The sequence below is a fragment of the Oxyura jamaicensis genome, chromosome 13 (genome assembly GCF_011077185.1).
Source record: "Oxyura jamaicensis isolate SHBP4307 breed ruddy duck chromosome 13, BPBGC_Ojam_1.0, whole genome shotgun sequence".
Taxonomy (NCBI): domain Eukaryota; kingdom Metazoa; phylum Chordata; class Aves; order Anseriformes; family Anatidae; genus Oxyura; species Oxyura jamaicensis.
The window spans coordinates 632922-655394 of record NC_048905.1 but is presented as its reverse complement, the minus strand read 5'-3'; the positions used below and the strand labels follow the sequence as shown (position 1 = coordinate 655394).

General features: G+C 47.0%; 1 protein-coding gene across 2 annotated transcripts; it reads left to right on the top strand.

The window, feature by feature from the left end:
* The first annotated feature begins 6021 nt into the window (after positions 1-6021).
* Positions 6022-14130, top strand: C1QTNF2 (C1q and TNF related 2). 2 transcript variants are annotated; one of them, XR_004754374.1, is made up of 4 exons: positions 6022-6332; positions 10634-10882; positions 12080-13299; positions 13337-14130. XR_004754374.1 is itself a non-coding variant. In XM_035338624.1 (3 exons), exons 2-3 carry the CDS (start codon positions 10642-10644, stop codon positions 12691-12693), a joined length of 855 nt encoding a protein of 284 aa, XP_035194515.1. In that variant the 5' UTR covers positions 6022-6332; positions 10634-10641; the 3' UTR covers positions 12694-14130. The 2 variants fall into 2 exon arrangements, 1 of the variants encoding a protein (XP_035194515.1); XM_035338624.1 differs by having other exon boundaries at positions 12080-14130.
* The last annotated feature ends 8343 nt before the right edge of the window (positions 14131-22473 follow it).

Here is a 22473-nt window from a genome sequence, read left to right as displayed (position 1 = left end):
ACTTGTGTGGTTGGTTTATCTTTTCAGTACCTGAAGACATGACAGTAACTTACTTTTCAGCATGCCTTGTCTTGCTGTGCCAAGCGAGAAGCTGCAGGGAAGAGGGACCAGTAGCCTCTATCCTAGAGTAGTTCCAGGGAAAAAAACAGTTAGTAGCATCTTACTCAAAATACGTAAATGACAAAGTAGATCTCTTCTGGATCAGTCTACACAGTTAAAGGACAAAAGGATTAATCTGTGTTGTTCTATTTATATGATAGAGGTTAAATGTTAAAGAACATTGTGGATCTAATCATGAGGATTAATTTTTCCTCCATCTGCTTCCCCTTGGATTTGGCATGCAATATGACTGCATATTCAATGCTTGCTTCCTATTGCACAAGCTCTTTTTTTTTTTTTTTTTTTTTTTTTTCTAAAATGAGTTGGAAACAAGTTTTTCGATGAGGTTGGCCTGAACCTAAAATGAAAATGAGCCTAACTCTAATGGGGGCAACAGAAATTCAGAACTACTGTGTTTCTTCTGTGCACACAGAAGTGAGATGAAATTCTGTAGCCTGTTAAATTAGTCAAATTCTCTCAACACAAAGCAGACCCACCCAGCACACTCAGGGCAGCTTTCTCTGAATCTCGCCTTTGTCAAAGCTCAACATTTATATTCCCCAACTCCCAATTGTTTTCAACAATTGCTTCAGTTACCTCATTTTTTACCCTGTTGAATTCTGGTTGTCTAAGGCATACTTGATCTGCAAACTGTGAATGAGCCCATTGATTTGAAGATGCATTTTTAGCACACAAGTTAAAGGAGAATCCTTTATTTTTTCTTGGCGAGTTTAGTATCCTGTGTTACCTTCCAAAGCCTTTGAGGCACACCAGAACGTAGCTCTTTTGCTCTCTCCATGTTTCTTTGTAATTGGCTCTTTATGGCTTCCCTGCGTGGGTTAATGAAAGAGATGTGCTGTTCTACATGCGCAGTTGTTTAGGGACAAGAAAAAAAAAAAAACAGGAATGGTAGCATTAGTTACAAATGAAATGGAACTTGTCCTTTACCTTGCACAGCATTTTCTGTGCCCACTAAACCAGTCCCAGTCTGTGCCCAGTCCCGCCCAATAGCTGCAGTTTTCCATGCCATTTTGGGGTATAAATTTAATTACTTCATGCAGGCCAAAACGCTATGTCCAGGCAACTCCTCATTGTTGTACTTGTTCTCCTGTTGGCATTAGTTGTAGTGGATGCACCAAAGAAATAGACAGAAATATAATTCTAAATTAAACTGGCTATTATACATGAAACAAGTTTGTTCACATCTCTTCGATGACCCAACCAGAGACAGCCAGAGACAGCAGGCAGTGATGGGTTTGCGTCTGCAAAATACTAGCACGTTTCAGGCCTCAGTGGAACAGGGAAAAAAAAAATCTAAGGGAACTGCTCCATGGACAAATAATAAAACCCCAAATTTCCTAGCAGCAGTCTTATTCCAGTAATTCCAACACATTTTCGAAAAGGCACCACCGGCCAGCCACTCACTGCAGTGGGATCTAAGCACAGTCCTTGGCCTGTTGCCCTGTCTTCCACCACATCTCTTAAGAGTGGGACTTTTTTTCCAGCTGCTTTTCCTTCCTTATCACATTGGCACACACATTTGTTCCGGGCTTTTAATGTAAAGCCAACAACCACAACTTTGTCTCCAACAACACCTCCCTCGCAGTTCTATCCCAGTGTGGTGGTTTTACCGTGCTGTGCACCACCACCGCGCTCTCACTCCCCCTCCTTAGAAGAGGAGGGGAAGAAGCAAAGGAAAGAACAACTCACAGGTTGAGATAAGGATAATGTAATTAAAGGGAAAAAATAATTATTAAGGAAAGATTATTATTAATTTAACAATTTAAATAAAGGGGAAAGGGAAAGGGGAAAAGGGAGGGGGAAGGAAAAAAAAAAAAAAGGCAAAAAAAAGCAAAAGCTGTGCAGGGGAAAGAAATTCCTCTCTACTTCCCACAAACAAGAGATGCTTGACCACGTCCTTGAAGCAGGGCTTCAATGCACGTAGCCAGTGTTTGGGAGGAGGACAGACGTTTTCTCAACGAGAGCCCACCCCTCCCCTCTTCTTCCTTTTTCCACCTTTTATTGCTGAGTGTGACATCATATGGTATGGAATATCCCTTTGGTTGGTTTAGGTCAGCTGCCCTGGTGATGTTTCTTTCTCACTTTTTTGCCCACCCCCTTGGAGGGTTAGAGAGAGGCCTGATGCTGTGCCAGCACTGCTCAGCAGCAGACACAACACCAGTGTGATACCACTGCTGTTCTAGCTCCAAGTGCAGAGCACAGCACTGTATGGGCTGCTGCAGGGAAAGTTAACATCCCAGCCAGACCCAGTACACCCAGGGCTGCTTTTCATCCACAAGCTGCTACAAAACATGCTAACACCATAATGCACACCCGCTGTAACTCACACCCAGTCTGGCTCCCTTCGGCTCAGGCTGCAGCATACCCATACACTTTGAGGCATTTCCCAGCCCAAGCACTTGTCCTGGTGCTGCACACCCTGGTTGGGAAAGGGGAGGGAGGGGACGGTGGTTCAGCTGCCTGCTGCTTTGGCTCGGCTGCCCCTCGCTGTAAGAGAGCCACACACCAGGCATCTGCAGAAGCAAAAGCACCTGGCTGCAGCTTTCAAGGCCAGAGACAGCAGAGCCCCATGGCACGTTCTGCTGATACACCGGTGTTTTCTCAATATTTTAGGAATTGGGGGAAGTCCATTTTTAGCAAATTAATTGTCTGAGAACAAAAAGGGCAGCTCTAATGCAAAATTTCCCACTTGGAAAGCACCAGAGGGAGAGGGGATTTGTCTGTAGCTATTACTATCTGTGCAGCCTGTCACTGCTCACATGCCATGTAAGACGTTTTTCCCATCTCTAGGGGATGCACCTTTGCCCTGAAGGCAGAGGCACTGTGCTGTGGCACCAGTAGCACTTGGCACTGGCTTTCCTGGCCTGAGCATTGCTGCCCTCGTCCCCAGGTGCTGGGATTGCTGTTGGTGATGCTCAGCCCCCAGCAGTGGGGCTGGAGATGTGGCTAACCCCAGGTCTGGCCCCCAAGGCCTTTAGGACCCTACACCTTTATGGAGAATCTGCAAGGTTTCTGGACCAGCTCTGGCTTTTGGGCATCGTTTCTTGCCCATGTCTGTACCTGGCTGGCAGTTCAAGGAGCTCATTTTGCTTTTTGCCCACTCTACTACGTAAGTCATCTGCTATCCACCTCTTCTCTGGGCTGCTTTCAGGAGGTCACTGGCTCTGTTTAACCTGCTCCTGGAGAAACACAATTCACCACATTTCCCTGTCACTCAATGTTCTGCCTATGAGATTTGTCTCCTAGAGGACTCTATAATTTTCCATGTTTTTTGTTTTTCTTTTTTAAGCCTTCCTGGGAAATAAAAGGCGTTTTCAGAAGAGTCTTTTCTTGTCTAAATAAGTGATCGGATACCTTAAATTCAGTGAGCTAAAGAGACTGCGGAATTTCACTTTGAACTAGAAGATGCATGAGACAAAAGAAACAGAAATAAAAAAAATAAAAATAAATAAATAAAAAAGCACAACTGCAGTGTGCTGCCAGCGGCTCACTGGTGTTTGGGCTGGTTCCCGCTTCCCTCTTCCCAAAATAAGTTCTATTTATTTTTATCTTAATGGGTTAGGGCTGCAGTTCCTAAGCAGACCTAATGGTCTCAAGGGTATCCTTGAAATTTAAACAGAGATTTGACTCATTTTATGGGGGCTTTAGGAGAGGGACAATCACTCTGTGAAGACTGCTCAGAGGCTTCCAAGCTCCTTTCAGGCAGGGCAATAAAAATTACCCAAATCACCATTCCATGCTAAGCCAGCAGACCTGCTGGGTAGAAAATACCTTTCCCTCCCCTTAGTATCTTCCAAACAGGGAAGAAAAAAAATCAAAGGACCACTACATCTCTGAAGAGAGGCACACTTGCATTGCCGTTTCCCATCTTCGCCTTGAAGGCTGAACTTCAGGCTGTCTCCAGCCTCCGTGCTAACTGCAGCTATTTTTGCCTTTGCTGACTCATTTTATTTGGTTCCAAAGTCACTACTGCAAGGTCGGTATCTGTAGGAGTGCAATGCAGCAGCACTCCCCAGACCAGCATGGGAAAAGCCTTTTTTGATGAGACACAGTCCTGGCCTCTATCTCAGAAGGGAACCAGCAGTCGCTCACATTTAGGCGCTTACATTTCCCACCCAAAATATGTCCACAGGAGATGGCAGAGCTTAAAACTGCGGTTTTTATTCCACAGGGGCTGGGCAGCATGCCTTTTCCTGGCAGCAAGGCTTCGGTGCCAAGGAGGGAGCACCACGGACCCCAGCACCCCTCCATGGCAGGGGCTGGAGCCCCGGTCCCATGCACAGCCCGCACAAGGGATGTGCAGAGGCAGGCAGCAAGCCCTGTTCCCTGTGCTAGACACGCACACCTGCCAGTCCCTGCAGGGAGCCTGTCGTTAAGGAGCAGCACAGATATGACACCATCTCTTGTAATGCTTCCCTGCAGTGTCCAGCTAACAAAAGAGCCGACCGAGGCCCACGTGCCGGAGCTGCTGTTTCCCTGCGGACGGGCAGTGCATTTATTCCACGAAGCGCTGCCGAGCACGTCCTCCGGCAGAGCCGCCTGAGGCCCGGGTTTAGTGTCAGCAGGCACAGCATCCCCACACCACCACCGAAGCAGGTCAGGCCCTCGCTGCCTCAAACCCCCAGCAGCTGCAGCTGCCTCAGTCCTACCTCGCATTTCCCAGCAGGGCCGCTGGGTTTCTCCACCTCATTCATTCCTGGTGCTGGCCATGCTGACAGCTCCTCTGCACGTGGCTGCTCCTGCACCAGGGACTTCCTAGTGCAAAGCCACTCAGGGTGGGAAAAGCTGGTCCTGTATGCGAGGGAGAGGGCCCCGTCAAGGAAAATATATTTATAATATTTGGATGATGCTGTGCAACTCTGCTGTGCTGTTGGTGCCTGGTCTGCCAGCACATCACGGCAGCAGCCCCAGGCTCTGTCAGTGAGACATCCCCACCCCTGCAGGGCAGCTTCACTGACTGCAGCTCACCACATGAAGTGCAGACACGCTGTATTTTTGTTGTGTCTCTAATGCAGATAAATGCAGCTAAAACCTTTCTCACCATGTTCCGAGAGCAAGTTCAGGGCAAAGCTTAAAATATATATATAAAGAAAAGAAAGGAAAAGAATAGAAAAAGAAAAAAAGCTCTGCTAAGGATGAATTCTGGCATAAGAAGGAGCGAAGCTCGTGGAGTACTTCAGAGGACTTGCACTGAGCAGAAAACATTCGCTGGCTGACCTCACAGCCAGCTGCCAGCACACGCCTGTCCAGGCACTGGGCAGGGCAGAAGCCTGCAGCCAGAAGCATCGGTGGGACAGGACAGCCCCAGGGCACTGCTGCCCTCCTGGCACCACTCGCTGGCACCCCATGGTGGCCCAACACCCATTTCAGGCACTACTTGCAGCATTACTGTCTTATCTTCAACAACTGGTAGGGTTTCACAATTAGTCTGCAAACTTAAAGCCCTCACCCAGGGACAGTCCTGCCCTAACATCTGGATGTTGAGGGCTCCACGCCTTGTCTCCCACATCCACCTGGGGCATTTGTGAAACATCTGCTGTCTCCTCTCAAAACTCACATCTACAAAGCTGCTGCTTCACAGTGAAGTCTTTTACTTCAGGCCTGGAATGATCTGCCCTTACCGATTTGTCTAAATTACTTCAGAGACTACAAGTTAGCTTCCACCTTCAGGATAAGATCTGCTTCCCTTGCTAGTGCTCTAGGACCAAGCTTCTACGTTATTCCCCAGTTCAGTCCCTGTCCCCCTACAAATTCTGCCTGTATGGGCAGTGGCTATGGCAGAGAGGCAGAACCTGCCAGAAACGGCCCAGGCAGACTCTTGAGTATTCCTCACAGACTGCACAGGAGAGAGGAGAGAGGCTCCCCAGGCACTGAGAGCTTTCTAGCCATGTGTGCGGAAAGCTTTCTGCCCACACCACGTGACAGAGGAAGAGGCTCGGACCCATTACACAATAATAAAACTATGCCTTTGGCAAAGTGGAGCCAAAACCTAGAGCTGCTGTAGGAAGTTAGCAATACATGCAAAACGGGGTAAAACATTAATAAAGACGAAAGACCCAAGAAGTGAGGACTGCAGAGCACTCTCAGAAGGACGCTGTTGTGGCAAGACAGGCTCTGTGCTCTGCTGTGTGACAGCGATCTGCAGCAAAACATCTGCAAAACCGTGCAGGATTCCAGCGCCTGTCGAGATCTCGCTGAAGAGATCAGCCTGGGTGAGTAAATTCACTTTTCCGTTTCTTTTCTTTTCCCTCCTCCTCTTAACCTTAACTTGGGAAACTTTCCAAATAAGGTCTAACTGATGAAGCACTCAGGTTTCCAATGCCTGCACAGAAATCCATAAAGACAGCAGCGGTAAGTTAAAAGAAACCATCTGGGAAGGAAACATTCCTCGGGTTTCCAGCAGGAGCACCCGCCTCGCCCAGCCGAAACCACAGCCTCTCCCTTTGCTCCGGTACCAGGCAGCAGCTGCTGTGCCATGGCTCTGTCTTGGGGTCGGGGAAGGCTTGGCACAGGCACTGCAGCTGCTTATGGCGGAGGAGGTGATGCCATTTCGGGTGCAGGAGATGCATCTCTTTCCTTTGTCTCCTTTGACATTACTTTGTGCAAAAAATCAGATTAATATCTGCTATAGCTACTTCATCGGCTTGTATCAGAAATTAAATGCATGTGTTTCAGCTTTTGCTCCCTGTGCAGAGGTGCATGGAAGTGCACAAGGTGGCTTCCCTGGCCAAAATGCACCATCTGGCCACCACGCCTGGCAAACCCTTGGGGTTTCCCTCCGGTGTGCTTTCAGCCCAGCCACCCCACAAGCACCAAGAGCTACAGCTGCTCCTTTGCACCTGGGGCTCACTCCTACGGGCAAAATTGTTTCTTGCAGATGCCCTTTTTAAATGCACATGCATCTCCAGAAAGAGCTCAGGCAATAGAAGTGGTCGCACGGGGACTTCCAGCAGGCACTCAGAGCAGGGATGCTGCAGCAGCCAAAGGGAGACACGGCAAGAGATGCCTCCCCCCAAGCTCCTTCCTGTGAGCCACCTTCAGCTGCTGCAAGCCAGCAATCAGGAACAGGGGCTGCAAGGAGCCCTGTGGGGACAGAGCTCCTGGAGAGGGGGCTCCCAAGGGACAGAGATGCTCAGGGGACAAGTAGCATGCACAGAAAAGCCATTAGAGAGCAGTCCCCTTGCAGAAATGCTCCATGGGCAACAGAAGCCTGACACATTTTCTATAGAGTTGTGTTCCAGCTTTAAGAGTCATGAATGAACACTTTCTAAAGCCATCTCCTTCCCAGTTTGCTTCTTCACAAACATTCCCCAGAATTATCCCGTGGGGTTCCACAGCACTATTTTAGGGACTAGACTGGTCCCAGGGGATGCCCTGGATGACACAGCAGCAATTTCTGTGGATTCAGCTGAAGGACACAGGGAATCCTCTATATAAATCCCAGTTGATGGACACCTGTCACTCCACCTGCCTGTGCTGCATCCTTCTAGCTCAGGCTTCCCACGTTCACAGTACATTTTGGAGCCTCTCAGAGCCCAGAGGCTGGCAGACAAATGACCCAGCTGGGATGGGGACCTGATGCCTCAGCCTGGAGCCTGCCCAGCATCTGGGAGCCCAGAGGGTCTTTCCTCCAAGAGCTCTACCTCAGAACAACTCAGCTCCACCATCTCCACCACATCCGCCCCCGACTTGTCTCCAGCCCATGCAGCGCTCCACCACCACTCCCATGGCCCCCGGGGCATGGTGGGGGGTTGTGACCCACACACCATGTATTTGTCATGGCCATTAAGTCTCCAAGACCCTATTACAAAAGGCATTAATTAAAATGTTACTATAACAGTAAGATCTCAGCTGAAACTGTGCTGCATGGTCTTCAGTGCCAGGTCGACTGCTAGTGCTGAGGAGAGGAAAGATGCTGATCTGTTTCCAATTTGCTTCTTGGAGCTCATCATATGTTCTACATTGAAGAGCAGTTTTCCTGTTAAGGTGGAACAGCACAGGATTTGTTTTCTTTCAAAGAGGTTTCTTTAAAATATTATTTATAGATTCTCTTGTGAATGTGACCATGCTCCCACCCCACACACACTGCTGTGCTGTGGGATGAAGAGGTCTTGCAGAGCCAAAAATTACCATTGACTCGGGAGCTGCACCAGAGCATTGCTCCAGGTAGCCAAATACTCCTCGTCTGTTCGAGTACTGGTACTACAAACCTCTCAGCCTCGGGGTATTTTGTGTTTCATCCCATTGGGTTAACTACTGGTGTTGTCTGAGGGTGAACAGAAGTACTTGCACTAAGAAAGTTTCAGAGAAGGTGCCCTGCCCTCTGCCTTGTGCTCACTGGTACTCTTTTCTCCTCTACATGAAGCAGTCCCACCTTTTTTTTCCCCACCCCCTCAGTTATGCCCCACAACAAAATATCTCCTTGCCACTACTAATTAGTGTCATCCATCTCCAAACACCTCTCCCTTCTCTTCTGCCCCACTTGAGGTGGTTACTGGGAAGTGGGGATGGAGCTTCCCTTAGGATCTCCCCGCTCCACCGGCATTTTAGCATTTTTTTCCCCTTTCTGTGAGCGAGAGGTCTTTATTCAGCTGTCCACATCACTTCCAGTTTGTGCTTTGGGTCTCACAAGGCCATTAAACCAACACTTTTCACCAGCAAATAAACTTGGGTATAAGAAAAGCAGAAGAGAGCAGAAGAGCAGACCAGCTGAGCAGGCAGCCCCAGCCCGGAGATCTGTTCTGCATTCCCCACTCCTCTGCATGTTCCTAATTCCACGTATTGCAGGACGGGGGGCTCCCACTCAGCATTAACGTGTCACATATGTCAGCAGAACACACTGGAGAGAAGCCAAACCTCCCGCTGTTTGCCTTGACACCGAGCAGGACCCTGCCCAACCAAATGGCCCATGAGAGGTTAGGGATGTCACAACTCGTCCGTCTGCCACTTTGATGTTTAGCTGTAAATTTACTCCAGCACCAGAGTAGGGAGAAATATTTGAAAGGCAGTTTTCTTGCTTTATAAGCCTTGCTTCTGTGTTTAGCTCAAAGGACTTGAGGATGTGATAAGGAAGTCCACACAAGCAGATGGCTTTCAGAGCCTCCTCCAGTACAGGTCGGCTGCAGTAAGGGACAGACTGCATTTCACAGGAGTCTTTGCCATCTTAGCCTGGGGGACAGGAGTTGTACCAAAGTGACAGGTGGCCAACACCTTTAAAACATTCCTCTGGCTTCATCTTGACTGATCACAGAGCTACCGAGCAAACAATGAACCAGCCAGAGTTGTAAGGGGCAGCTTTAGGCTTTGTGCTTCATTTCAAGGGCTACTCCAACTACGTAAGCGCAAAGAAAGAGGTTGGGTCAGGGGATGCCTTTCACCCACCAGCAGCTCGTTTCTACACCTGGGCCACTGGAAAACAGCCCAACACCACCAGCCTCTGCCGCAGCCCGTGGTCAGTGCCCCCGGCTCATGGCTGTCACTTCCCTCTCTGGCAAAGGGAGGGGGAAAATCCTCAGCTGGGCACCCCCAGGTGCATGGCATCCTTCAGAGCTGGGAAGGGAATGGCACAAGCACTGCACCCATGGGTGGACAGAAACTGATGACACAGGAGAAATCCTCTTCTTAACTACAGCTGTAACCATGTGCAGAACCAACACAAACTCTGCTAACGTTCGGTCTCAGGTAGGCTGTGCATGAAGACGAGCTCGTGTCAATCAGCCTGATTTTGAGCATCTTCTCTCAGCTGGCAATGCACCTGAGTGCTGCTTCAAGATGCAGAGGGCTCACTCTGTGCACAGCTCCTTGCAAACAGCTCCACACGCAGACATCCAGAGGGAGATTTTACTGCAGGATAACTGCTCTGCATCACCAAGAGTTCCATGGGAATAGCTGTGTTCAGAAATCATTTCCTATCACAACGCCCTCCTCCTGCCCATGAGTGGAGTCAGACAAGGCATGGAGGCTCAGCACCCACCCCTGAATGAAGGCAGAGCCCAGGATGTTCCAAAAAATCCCCCCTTGCTGTATTCTATGCTTAAAACAATGGCTTATTTTTTAGAGAAGGGAAGGACAAAGAGGAGGGGAATGGTAAAGGAGGAGAGCAGTGAAGGGGTTTGGGGAGGCTGTGGAAGAGGCCAGAAACATCATTTCTGACTCTGACCTTGTCCCAGTCCTTCCTTGCACGTAGATAAACAGTCACAGACAGACTTCAGAGAGGAGCTGGAGCTGCCAGGTACATTAGCATGAGAAGGGTGGGAGAGCAGGAAAAAGGATGGGTGGTCATGGATAGGAGTTTAGACAAGAGCAAGTTTGAAAAGAAAATATTGCTCAGACCTGGAAAATTCCCTGAGCAAAAGCCTTGAATTCGCATCCCTCCAAAACAAAGAGCTTCCTCACCCTGCCAAAACACGTTCCATTTTTGAGTCTCCACAACACGCAGTCCTGGCAGAGGGGACACTGCCGGGCCCTCACCCACTGCTCCCCACACACCTCCGACCCCATCTCATTTCTACAGGCTGCGCCATGATCTCTGCTGTCCTCCTCCTCTGGACCGTGCCCTGCGTGGCAAACCACATCCTCGGGGGCTTTGCCAAGGCAGCGCTGCAGGAGGGTCCCCAGCTGGCGTGCAGCCTGCCGGGCCCCCCCGGGCCCCCCGGTCCTCCAGGTGCTCCCGGTGCTCCGGGGACAGTCGGCAGGATGGGCTTCCCGGGGAAAGATGGCAAGGATGGCAAGGACGGGGACAAAGGCGAGCACGGTGATGAAGGTAAGAGGGAAGAAATTCTTTGGGAAATAAGAATAAAATATAAAAGCATCATCCCAAACACTGTGCCAAAACCTTCCAAAATAAAGGTTTTTGCTGATAAAGTCTTAATGCTGCATGTAATTTTTATCATCTTCATTTTAATATTGCACATTTTCCCCCGGAGGGAGATTTTCCCTGTTTTGACACGTGTGCCCTAGCCAAGAGACACAGGGCTGGTCTCGGATTGCTGCTTTCAAGAGAAACAAATTCAGAAGCAAAAAATTAGTACTGGCTCCCTAGAGCACTCTAACTGGGTAGCAGACACTGCCCTGACCATGCTCCACCTAAATCAAAGCAAATGTCAACCCTAGTTTAACCCCGAGGTGGGATTCCTGTTTAACTCAGACCTTACTGTGAGCATCAGGCCCAGCAGGAGTCAGAACCCGCTGATCTCCCACCGCCACCCTGGAGCGCCCTCCTGGCTCAGCAGAACACCACCACACCAATGCTGCATCTTCTTTTCTCTCACCCCCAAAACAGACTCTGGAGAACAAGTTTCCAGATGCTGCTGCATTTAAATCTAGTTGCTACAGCAGACCAAGAGACACAAAATAATTCCCCCTGAAATTTTCTTGTATCAGGTACTACCACACTCAGGGCTCACCATCAGTTTCAGCACCACTGTGACAGAGCCCAATTTGCTCCCCATCTCAAGGCAGTCCTTGCACCAGGTGTCTTCTGGTTCATGACTGGCCCAGATCCCAGCTACACTGGGCATTTTTCTACACCTAGAATCCATTTTTTACAACACAGTTTCATGTTAAATGTAAAAAATATAGGCAGAAGATTAAACATACCCATCTGCTCAAAGCTAGTTTCCAAAAGCTTCACAAACCCATCCAGCTCCTTCAAAACCCAAAGATTTAAAGCTTTCTCCTAGCTAGCTTTATAATTTATTACTCTTTTTTTCTCAAGTGAGTCAGAACCAGCCTTTTGGTCCCTAAAGAGGACAGGCTTTCCTGCTCCCAAGTCCTGTTTTCATGCCAGCTGCTTAATGTGGTTAATCAGTCCTGACAGGTCCTGCCCCAGGTGATATTTCATCAGGATTTTCACTAGCAAGGTTCTCCTCCCAAATGAAAACATACTGCCGCATTGATATAATCCCTTTCCACTCGCCATATTTTAACTAAAAAGTTTACAAGGTTATTTATCTTCCAGGTCCACAGGGCAGAACAGGAAACCCAGGCAAGCCAGGACCAAAGGGGAAAGCGGGAGCTATCGGCAAGGCAGGCCCAAGAGGACCAAAGGGTTTAAAGGGCAGTCCTGGAAAAAATGGAGCACCGGGAAAGAAAGGACCCAAAGGGAACAAAGGTGAGACTGGCATGCCAGGACCCTGCACCTGTAATGCCAACAAAGCCAAATCTGCCTTTTCTGTGGCTGTCTCCAAAAGCTACCCAAGGGAAAGGCTGCCCATCAAATTTGACAGGATCCTTATGAACGAAGGAGGACATTACAACGCTTCCAGCGGGAAATTTATATGCAGCATCCCGGGTATTTACTACTTCACTTATGATATCACCTTGGCCAACAAACATTTGGCCATTGGCTTGGTCCACAACGGGCAGTATCGGATCAAGACCTTTGATGCCAACACTGGGAACCATGACGTTGCCTCTGGATCCACCATCCTTTCTCTGAAGCAGGAGGATGAAGTATGGCTGCAGATCTTTTACTCTGAACAAAACGGGCTCTTTTATGACCCCTACTGGACAGACAGCTTATTCACTGGCTTCCTGATCTATCCTGATCAAGATTATCTCAATGAAATATAGAGCAAGAAACAAACCCATCAGGAAAAAAATAGGAAATGCATGCGACCTCAGTCCAGCAAAGTGTAGCCTGTACATGGACACGTGTGGTATTATATCATTCTACATTTTTCACACTAACAGCCTGTGTTGGCTCCTTAGATATTTACTTGATGTCACCAACTAGTCCACAGGGTGTGCCAGGATTAGTAGGAACAACCTTTAAGTAACCTCATGAGTCTCTAAACCTTGAAGCTACCCGTTATGTTTTCCCACCACCATCCAAATGTGCCATGGACATGTAACTCAAGTACTGGTGCTGAACATTTTCTTTATTGTATTATTATAAAGCATGGAGATCAAAAATCATTTCCTGAAAGCTGAGCTCCTAAGTGCCATTGATGTCGTAGATTGCAACAGTGCCTCTTTGCCCCCCACCCCCAATAACAACAACAACAACAACAACAACAACCCTTGTTACACTTTACCAGCTTCCTAAAAGTCAGGATGTTATCAGCTACTGTTACAAAAGTGCTGGTAACTCTCAGCCTCATCAAAGCAGAACTAATAAGCAAAGGCATCCGGTCTAAACAGGACATGCCACAAAGCAGAGCTCATTTAAGGCTGAAGGTAAAACTCCTGGTAAGATACATCTTGTTGCATCGAGCACTGCTGGCATTTCTCAGATTTCAGCTGCTCGTAGTGGTACTGGGGTCCTGCGCTGGCTTTCAGGTGAGCACTGGTAAGATATGACCAGAGACAGACTTTGACTGTGCAAGACAAATACTTGCCAGCCTCCTACCCTTGGCAGAGAGGGAACTTTGCAGATAGGACTGAATTTTCTGAGACAGCATGAACCTTCACTACAGAAGCAGCTTCATTAACACACCCATTTCTTGATTCCTGCCAGTTTTTCCTTCATCCCTGCCAGCTTCTGCTGGAAGGAGATACTTGTGGTGCTGCTGAGATCCTCCTCAAGGGCTTAAGGCTACACACAGACTCTGGTCTTACCGATGCTAAAAGACTCACCAAGAATTACTTTGGTCTTACCTGGTGTTAAATGGTATTTAAAAAATAAGAGGCAGAAAAGTCAAAAGCTGAGCTTTTTGCTTTTGCTATGTTGATCTTTGCCTTTCTTTCCAACCCAAACATCAGCTAATACAGGAATGTGCTCCAAAAGGATTTGCTATTACCATAGCGAGAAGAGCTCTCTTGCTATCAAGCTGCCCAGTTGACTGCCTTGCCCCAGGATGTCAAACCCACCCTTTAACAGAGGACTATCTCAGCAGCCAGATGGAAGGAGTCTCTTCCTCACTATCAGATGCATCTTCTTGGTTTCCACATTCATATTTCTTGTCTCCTTTATCACTTTGCTAAATCTCGTATGAATTTCCAGCTCCTCTAATCTTCATATTCAGGCACTGAAGGGGTAGTCCATAAGAACAAATTAAGATTTTTTTTTTTTTAATCTTGCTTTTACAAATTAAAATAGTTGCATGATTTTTGTGAGCTACAGTAATTGTGTTACATGTTATGAAAATAATTTCATATACATTTTATAAAAATAAAACTGAACAAAAATACTGGAATACCCTTGATACGAATAAAGCAGTGTTCTAGAAGTTATTTCAGAACTGCTTCAGATTCCATAGACACTTTTAGTTTTAGTGATGGATTTCGTAGGGCCAGGTGCCAACAGAGCACCTCTCTCCAAAGCCAATAAGCCGAGGACCACACTTGTCTGCTCTCTATCCAAGACCATCTGCAAGGTGGAAGAATAGGATCTGTCCATTCCCCTGAAGCTGCTCACCTTGCTGGCAGGTGTCCTTTCCCTGCCAGTGGCTGCTCAGATAACATTTCACTTTTCAAGACTCTCATTTAGGATGTCCTGGGGTGCATTTTGCAGGCAGCTTCCCGAAGGCGGCAGCAGTTCAAGCACTGTCTTCCTCTGCCAGTGCACAGCCCTGCACTCCCACCCTCACAGTGCAGGAGCCCAGCTGGGGCCAGGACAGCTTCTGGGCAGAGCCAATGTGCCCACAGGTCTCTGTCCTGACACAGCTCCCCAGCACCATGTTAGAGGCAGCCCAAGGTGGCGGGACTGCTGCCAAGAGAGAGCTCCCCTCTGCAGTCATTTCCCCCCCTCAATTCAATATGTCACCCATTCCTGAAAGGATTTTGTTTTTCTGATGTATAGGCAGGTTAGTTTTTCACCGGGTGTGAGTTGACTCCACTTGGTGCAATGCAGATACCAGAGCTGGGAGGGGATGGGAATCCCCTGTGGTGAACTAGACTGAGAAGAGGAACAAGGAAGGAAAGCAGCAGTCAGGAGTTAGCTCAGCTGAACCATCAACCATCCTATACAGCTAAACTCCCAGTTGTCCCCTGTTATCTCAGAAGGCCCCAGCAGGGAGCATTTCCCCTTGTCAGTCCTCTGAGGGCTTCCCCTAGCTGCCTTCCCCTGATGAGAAGCAATGGGAGTTATTAACTCTGGCAAAGCATCTTTTTTGTCTAGTGAAAAAGAAAATTTGCAAATGAGTCTCTATGTCTAGAATATTAAAATGCAAATGACAGAGAAACTCCCTGACCCCTGCTAAGTGCTCAGTAAAATACAGCTTGCTTTCAGTCTGGGGCTGAGGTCCTCCCTGCCGACCAGGAACGCTGGCTCCACCACACTCACATCCACCCTTGGGAACTGCCCCTGCCACCACACCAGGTCACAGTGTGGCTTCTGTGCTGCAGGGCTTAGCCCCAGCCCTTGCAGATCTGCTGCCATCAAGGACTCACAAGGGAAAACTCAGACCTTTCAGATACTGCAGGCAAAAGGGAGGGGAACAGCTCCTCTGTGCTAATTTTTTCTCTGATTATTTAACCTTCCATTGGGCTGCAGTCAGTTAAAGATACCATGCATCAATTATTTCTGTGAAAGAAGCATGAGTGTTTGAAGTGATACACTCTTACACAGATTCCTGTGAAAGAGATTAATTTCCTCTTAGCATGCCTTAAAAGCAAACAAAGCAACTTGCAGGCTGAACAAAATGTCTCCATTCAGCCCAATCCTGCACAAGAATCATTCCAAGCAGCTGCAGGCTTCCCTCCTCCTGGTTCCCCAGAAGAGGGAGGGAACAGCAGCTGCGAGGCAGCAAGTGACTAGGTCATCACAAGGCTGACCAGTGGAACACTGAATATGTTTTTTTTTTCCCCCCCCTCCTAAAGTGACTGGCTCAGGCTTCAGAGATTTTCAAAAATAACACATTCTGGCTTGCTGCTGCATCTTCAGGCTGCATTTTGGTTTGTGCTTCCATTTTCCTCCAGCCAAGCAGCTTTATTTATTTATTTTTAAGACCAGGATTAACAAAATTTTATTCCAGGAATAAAATATTCCAAGAGTTTCTGAAAAAAAAAACACCACATAAAGAGCTCTGGCTTTCACAGCCAAGCTCTCACAAGAGAGAACCACTCCCACACAGGCTGCTTGCTCCAGCCCAGGCAGTTCCCAGCACCTCGCTCCCACTGGGAGCAGAGCTGGGAACATTCTGGCCAAGCAAACACATGGGCAGATACTATCAGGAAGGAGGGAGGGCGGGACATGCTGACCAAGGCAGGATGCCATCTTCCTCTACCACCCTCATGCAAGACCTCTTCCACTGCAATAGCCTGCACTGTGAGCACCAGCACTGTCATTTGCTGCCTTGTACTCCCAAGTTTTGTTACAGGTGAGTCCCTCTGGGTATTCAGCATTCCAGAAGGTGAGGAAAGGTAGCAGCAGCATCTACCTTTTGTGTTCATTCAGCAATAAAGGCTCAGCAGGTTCTTCTTGTGGCTCATTAGAGACAAGCACAGACATGGCTGTGACACACCTGCCCAGGTCCCCTCTATGGTGGCAAAGGGTTTTCTGCCAGAGGAGCTTGTATTTGTTACCACAGGGCTTTCCCCTTCCCATGTCCATCCCAACACCATGCAGTGGTGTAACATGCAGGGTCAGGCTTGCTTTCAGTTCAGACAAAGCTGTAATTTCACAGCACTCTGCACAAATATTGGCAAATTGGGAAGCACTCAAAACTGGGTGAGCCCAAGTCCCAGGATAAACCCCACTGTCTGATGCTGCTTCTGATCCCTTAACTCGGTCTCCCAGAGCCCATTTTCCCCTTGTGGGGTTGTCTACACAACAGGATCATGAGGTTTATTAGCACGTGGGTTTGCTGTGCCCATTTAGACCAGTTAACCCGACAGTCAGCATCCCTGGTGCTAAAGATGGAAAAGCCATTGTTCTTCCAGATTGTGTCAGTGCTGCCTTGCTAAGTAACACCAGCCCCTGCCAAAGGAACATTTCTGCACTTGAAGTGACCCAGGTCCCACAGCAGAAGCTGCCAAATTACATCCTGTGGGAATAAAAATGTTGTTTTTGCAGTTACATTGTTTAAAGGTAAGGAATGTGGTATTGAGATATGCTTGCAGTGATAAGAAAACTTAGCAGGCGATCTTGTAAAACACAGACAACTGAACTCCTTAGAACAAGTAGGTGAAGATCACGGTGTCAAGTCAGGTAAGTGAAGAAACATTACCACTTCAAACAGTAAAAAAGACAAAAGAAATTTGAAATTTAACAAGCCGGCAACTGACGGCCATGTGTTCTCTGTGAAGCATCAGACAGGTTGTGAACCTAGATTACCCAGTTAATGGGGAAACAGGGGAGGGTCCTGGTCATCGAGAAATGAAGTATATAAACCGTACTGTGTGACTAGTAGGTGCGCTCCGGCTTGTGGGACGCCTGCCATTGCAAATAAATTACTACTTCACTGAGATCCTTGCCTGAGAACAAAGTTATTGGCTACAGAGTGTTTCTCACAAGCTGGACATCACAGGCCTGTGACTGCAGGGCCCTGAGCCCCCAGCACTCCTGCCTCAGCTGCCCCCAGGCCCTGGCCTGGCCACCATACGTGGCACCAGGGATTTCACTGTGGGGAAATGATAATGGTTTTGTTGCCTGATCCTATTATAACCCTGTAGTTACCTTGAGATTCTTCATGGCATTTTTCAGCGAACTTGGTGCAGGCAGGTCAGGAAGTGGAAGACTTCTGCAAGAGAGGGTACATTCTGACTTTCCTGTCTCCACATAAGCCAGTGGCTGGGAAGAGGAATGAGGAAATCCCAGCGCTCCAGCTAGCATGTCCCAGGGGAAATCCAGGGGGCCTGGTTCTGCCTCAGTTCTTGGGCACAGCACTGAGGTACAGCAGGCCGCTGGGAAGCAGAGGGCCCACAAGCCTCTACCCACAGCCGGCATCATGCCCATGAAGTCATGGATCTTAGCACCCTCAGGAGATCTGCAAGCAAGCCACTGTCCTGCACTGTGCCAGCAGGAAGGAAAACTCAGCAGCCATTTAAAAGATGGTCAATAAAACTGCCTGAAAGACCAGCAGTATTTTCCTCAAGTATCAGAATAGAACCCAAAGGGCTGTTCTTTCATTGTCACAGGCTCAATAACCTGGCATGGACACGTGTGGCATAATGACCACATGGACACCGGGGTTCTTTTAGGATCAGTAACTGCTACTTCATTATTGATGACATAACTTCCCATATTGAGGACAGGCTCCCTTCTTATACCCTTTGCCCCACAGCAGTCCTTTTCCATTAACTCTTCATTGGTCAAACAACTTTGCCCGGCAACAGCAAACCCTCAGCAACTCCCATGCCTTAACGGCTGGAGAACAAGCAACCCGAGGCGTCAAGGAGTCTCATCGTTAAGAGTCTGATGTTATCACCAACCATGGGGCTTGTCGACCCCCATGGCCACACTCCCACAGACACGCACCCGGCAGCAGATCACTGTTTTTTTCTTTGTTTCTGTGTGTCTTTTGCTAGATGAGTCCCCCTCTGCCGAGCCCTGTGAGCACTCATACTGGGAAGGGACTGGGCAGAGTGGGTTTGGGCCCCTCTCTGTAAATCCCACCACAACAGTTTAATGCTGCTGAAGCTAGCTCCTGGCTGTGCCTTCTTGCTGCTTATTTAGTTAGTACTGGCTTCAGATCCTTCTATAAGCCCATATAACACTAAAATTACAGAATGTGAGAAACACTCCGTAGCCAATAACTTAGGCTCAGGCAAAGATCTCGGTGAAGTAGTAATTTATTCGCAATTGCAGCGGCACGCATCCCACATGCCGGAGCGCACCTACTAGTCACACAGTACGGTTTATATACTTCATTTCTCGATGACCAGGACCCTCCCCTGTTTCCCCATTAACTGGGTAATCCAGGTTCACAACCTATCTGATGCTTCACAGAGAACACATGGCCGTCAGTTGCCGGCTTGTTAAATTTCAAATTTCTTTTGTCTTTTTTACTGTTTGAAGTGGTAATGTTTCTTCACTTACCTGACTTGACACCATGATCTTCACCTAATTGCTCTAAAATGTCCGGTTGTCTGTGTTTTACAAGGTCGCCTGCTAAGTTTTCTTATCACTGCAAGCATATCTCAATACCACATTCCTTCCCTCTACACAATATAACTCTGCAAAAACAACATTTTTATTCCCACAAGATTAGCTTAACAGAAAAAAATAGACTTAATAGAGTACATTAGGGATTGAAAACACGTGATGAGTGACAGGACTAGTACAAAGGAACAAAGGAACCAGGACAGGAAAAGAGAGAGAGATATGGAGAATCAGAGAGAAGAGAGATCACTTTTTTCAACATTAGAAATTTATCACATTATACTTTCACTGAGAGCACTCAAATTGACTTAAATTAATGCTCAAGCTGTTGATGAGCCAACCTGGCTTTGGGATCCTGTTGAAATGGGAGGCACCTGGGAGGTAATCACCTGGGCTGCTCACCTGGGAAAGGGAATACGTAGTGGGGGTGTTGGGCCCTAGGCAGGTACAAGGTCATTCCTGCTGGCAATGGTCCCCTCAATAGGCACTACTATTGGAGCTTGTCTTTGCTTCTGATAACAGGTGGGGGGTGAGCTCACTGACCTGGGTTGCTTCTAGATGTCCTTTGGGCACACACAGCCTCCTTGATAGGGGTACAGTCGTGAGCTGGTGCTGTTTGTGTTGCACGTGAGACTTGACTAAGGAGCACCTTTTTTCTACATAGGTTCAACTAAGAGCACCCCAGCTCCTTACTGACACAGGCTTAGCATCTCTCAGCACTTTCTCTGCAATGCAGCAGCATTTCCATGGTGTTGCTTCCCTAACTGAGCCTCTGGCCCTTCTGAGCTTATTGTGCTGGCAGATGAAATGCAGGTGGCCTGAGACACTCTCTGGGAAACTCAAGGTTGTGTCCTTAACTATTTTCAGATAGCTTTGTTCAGCTTTATACAAATTTAATTGTCTTAGCATCCAGAACAATACAAGAGTGGTGAAGATACTGACCTGCTTGAGTTAAACTGTTTAGAGAAAAAGTCTTCAATACTCTATGTCATTGATTTGAAACTAGGCTTATATCAGTGAAGCCTTACTGTCTTTGTACCTGTGCTTTACTTAGCCATGACTTATTAATGATGAATTAACTTAAACTTTCTCTAAATTAATATAAATTCTATGTAAGCCTATTTACTTTAGGAGCCCTCATGGGATTTTGCTTTGATCTTGCTCAGTCTGTCTGTTAAAACACTTGAAAGTTTAATAAACACAGTTCTGATGTGGCTATAGCCTGTATTTTAACCCAAACTGTGCCATTATATTAGAACTTTTTGATGACTTGAATGATCCTGCTTGGATTGAAAAGGTATACTGTAACTGCAGCCAATTTTTAGAATATCAACAAGTCAAGTTATGGTATAATGTCTGCAGCTTGTTTGTCTATCAAATTGAATAGTACTGGATTCCCTGTTTTATGTATGTGGCCTTGCTGGCACTCCCTCCTTCAAAATAAAGCAATTCCAAGGTTCAAGGCTATGCCTGAGCTCTTATCAATCCTAGAACTACTGTTCTGTTGAGTTTGTTACTGTGCATAGTTTATGATATCAAATAAACTTTTTTTTTTTTTTTTTTTTTTTTTCTTCAGCAAGGCCCGAGCAAGGTCTATTTAAGCGCTACCAACATGGCTATGCTACAGAAACGAGAACCAACTCGATTCATTCTTTGTTTCAATTTTTATTATCAATGCAGTTTCTGAAGGACACTTTTGATGCATGATAATTAATTTTCAAATGGAACAGGTGAAGTACGTGGGCCATAATCTTGATAAATAATATCTTTTGGCTGGCCAATTAAAACCAGCATTTATGGGATCAATTTTCTTTTTTAAATGGAATCTCTCAAGATTTTCTTAAATAATTTAGATTTAAAATGTTTTAAAGCAATAGATGATATGGACGTATATTTGAAAATCCATACTATGTTCATATTATTGAAACTTTATTTTGAAGAATTTATATCACTTAAAAATATTTAACATTAATAAACTTGAGAATTATGCTGAGATAATACAGATGTGAAAAAGTTACAGAAAATGAATACATCGTTGTATGAATTATGAATGGATTACTTGTAAGGAAATGCTCAGTGTTATGCAACACGTTTCTTAACCATGTGTTCATTTTCAAGTAAAAAGAGAAAAAAAATAGTGCCTTTACTTAAATTAAGGGACTCAAGTACTTTAAGGGATACCATGATAATTAGATGTACTAGAAAGAAAATAGGGGAAAAATATTTCTGATGGACACTTGGTGGCAGCTTTTATCTGTAGGTTTAATAGCTGTTGCCACTTAACTTCATTGCTTCTCTTTTACAGCAGGGGACAAGCCAGAAAATAGACCATAAACAAACGTGGTGTGTTTTCACCAGAAGAATTGGTCAACAAATTTATTGATCACAAAAATACTTTCCCAGGAACATTAAAATCAACACAAATACTTACTTTGAATGAAGCATGCATGTTTTTTCTGTTTCTTCCCTTTTGGAAAGCAATGAAGAAAATATTTTGTGAGGTTCTTTTTTTGCAAAATCCTGTGTAGAATGACAGGCGATTTGTGTATTTTATTTTAAATAATAATAATTCTGAAACTGGAGTTCATTTCCTTAAATGGGAAAGCTGCCACTAGGCCTGGTGAAATTTCTTGGGAAATTCTTTAACCTGAACAGATCAACAGTGAGACTTTGGTATAGAATAGGTTGGGAGGGATGGTGGACCACAAGCCCACCAGATCACGAGCCACTGGTGGGCCAGAGCAAAGCAGTGGTTATCAGTCTGAAATTTTAGCCAGGCTGAGCTGAAGGCAAACGACAAACCTGCAGCTACTGTCAGGGTCCTTCTGTCTGTGTGACAAGGATGGGACCTGTCACAAATAAGAGATGCAAGATATGGCTTAAGTATGGGGACAGGAGGGAAGTGCATCCCTTGGCAGATCCCAAGGGCATCAGTACAGGTCAGAGTTGCTTGCTGGTCACCGGGAGAAGCAAACCTTGCTGTGTGGCCCAACAGGGAGCTGTGCTCCTGTCAGACCTGGTCTGAAGAGCTCACTTTCAGCCCCAAGCAAATGTGCGGTCTACAAGTTTCTGGCAGCTGAAGACGGAATCATAAAATGAGAACAAAACCCATCTCTTATGTTAACACTGAGGGCATTTATTGTTCTTACGTTAACACCAAGAGTATTATTGAGCCTTCACAGGCTTGAAGCCGGGAGAAGCTTCGTGTCCCGCTTCCCAGGCAGCCCTCCTTGCCCAGCCCCAAGGCTCCCAGGGGGTCGGCTCCCCCCCTCGGCGGCCGCCTCTTAATGACAGTCAATTAACCCCAGCGTCGCACCGGTGGGGGGGGGGCAGCGGCACCCCCACCGACTTTCCTTCCTCCTCCTCCC

Coding starts and splice junctions, on each gene's coding strand:
- C1QTNF2 (XM_035338624.1), top strand. CDS start 10,642: ATGATCTCTGCTGTCCTCCTCCTCTGGACCGTGCCCTGCGTGGCAAAC. Junction 10,883..12,079: donor AGGCGAGCACGGTGATGAAG/GTAAGAGGGAAG, acceptor TTTATCTTCCAG/GTCCACAGGGCAGAACAGGA.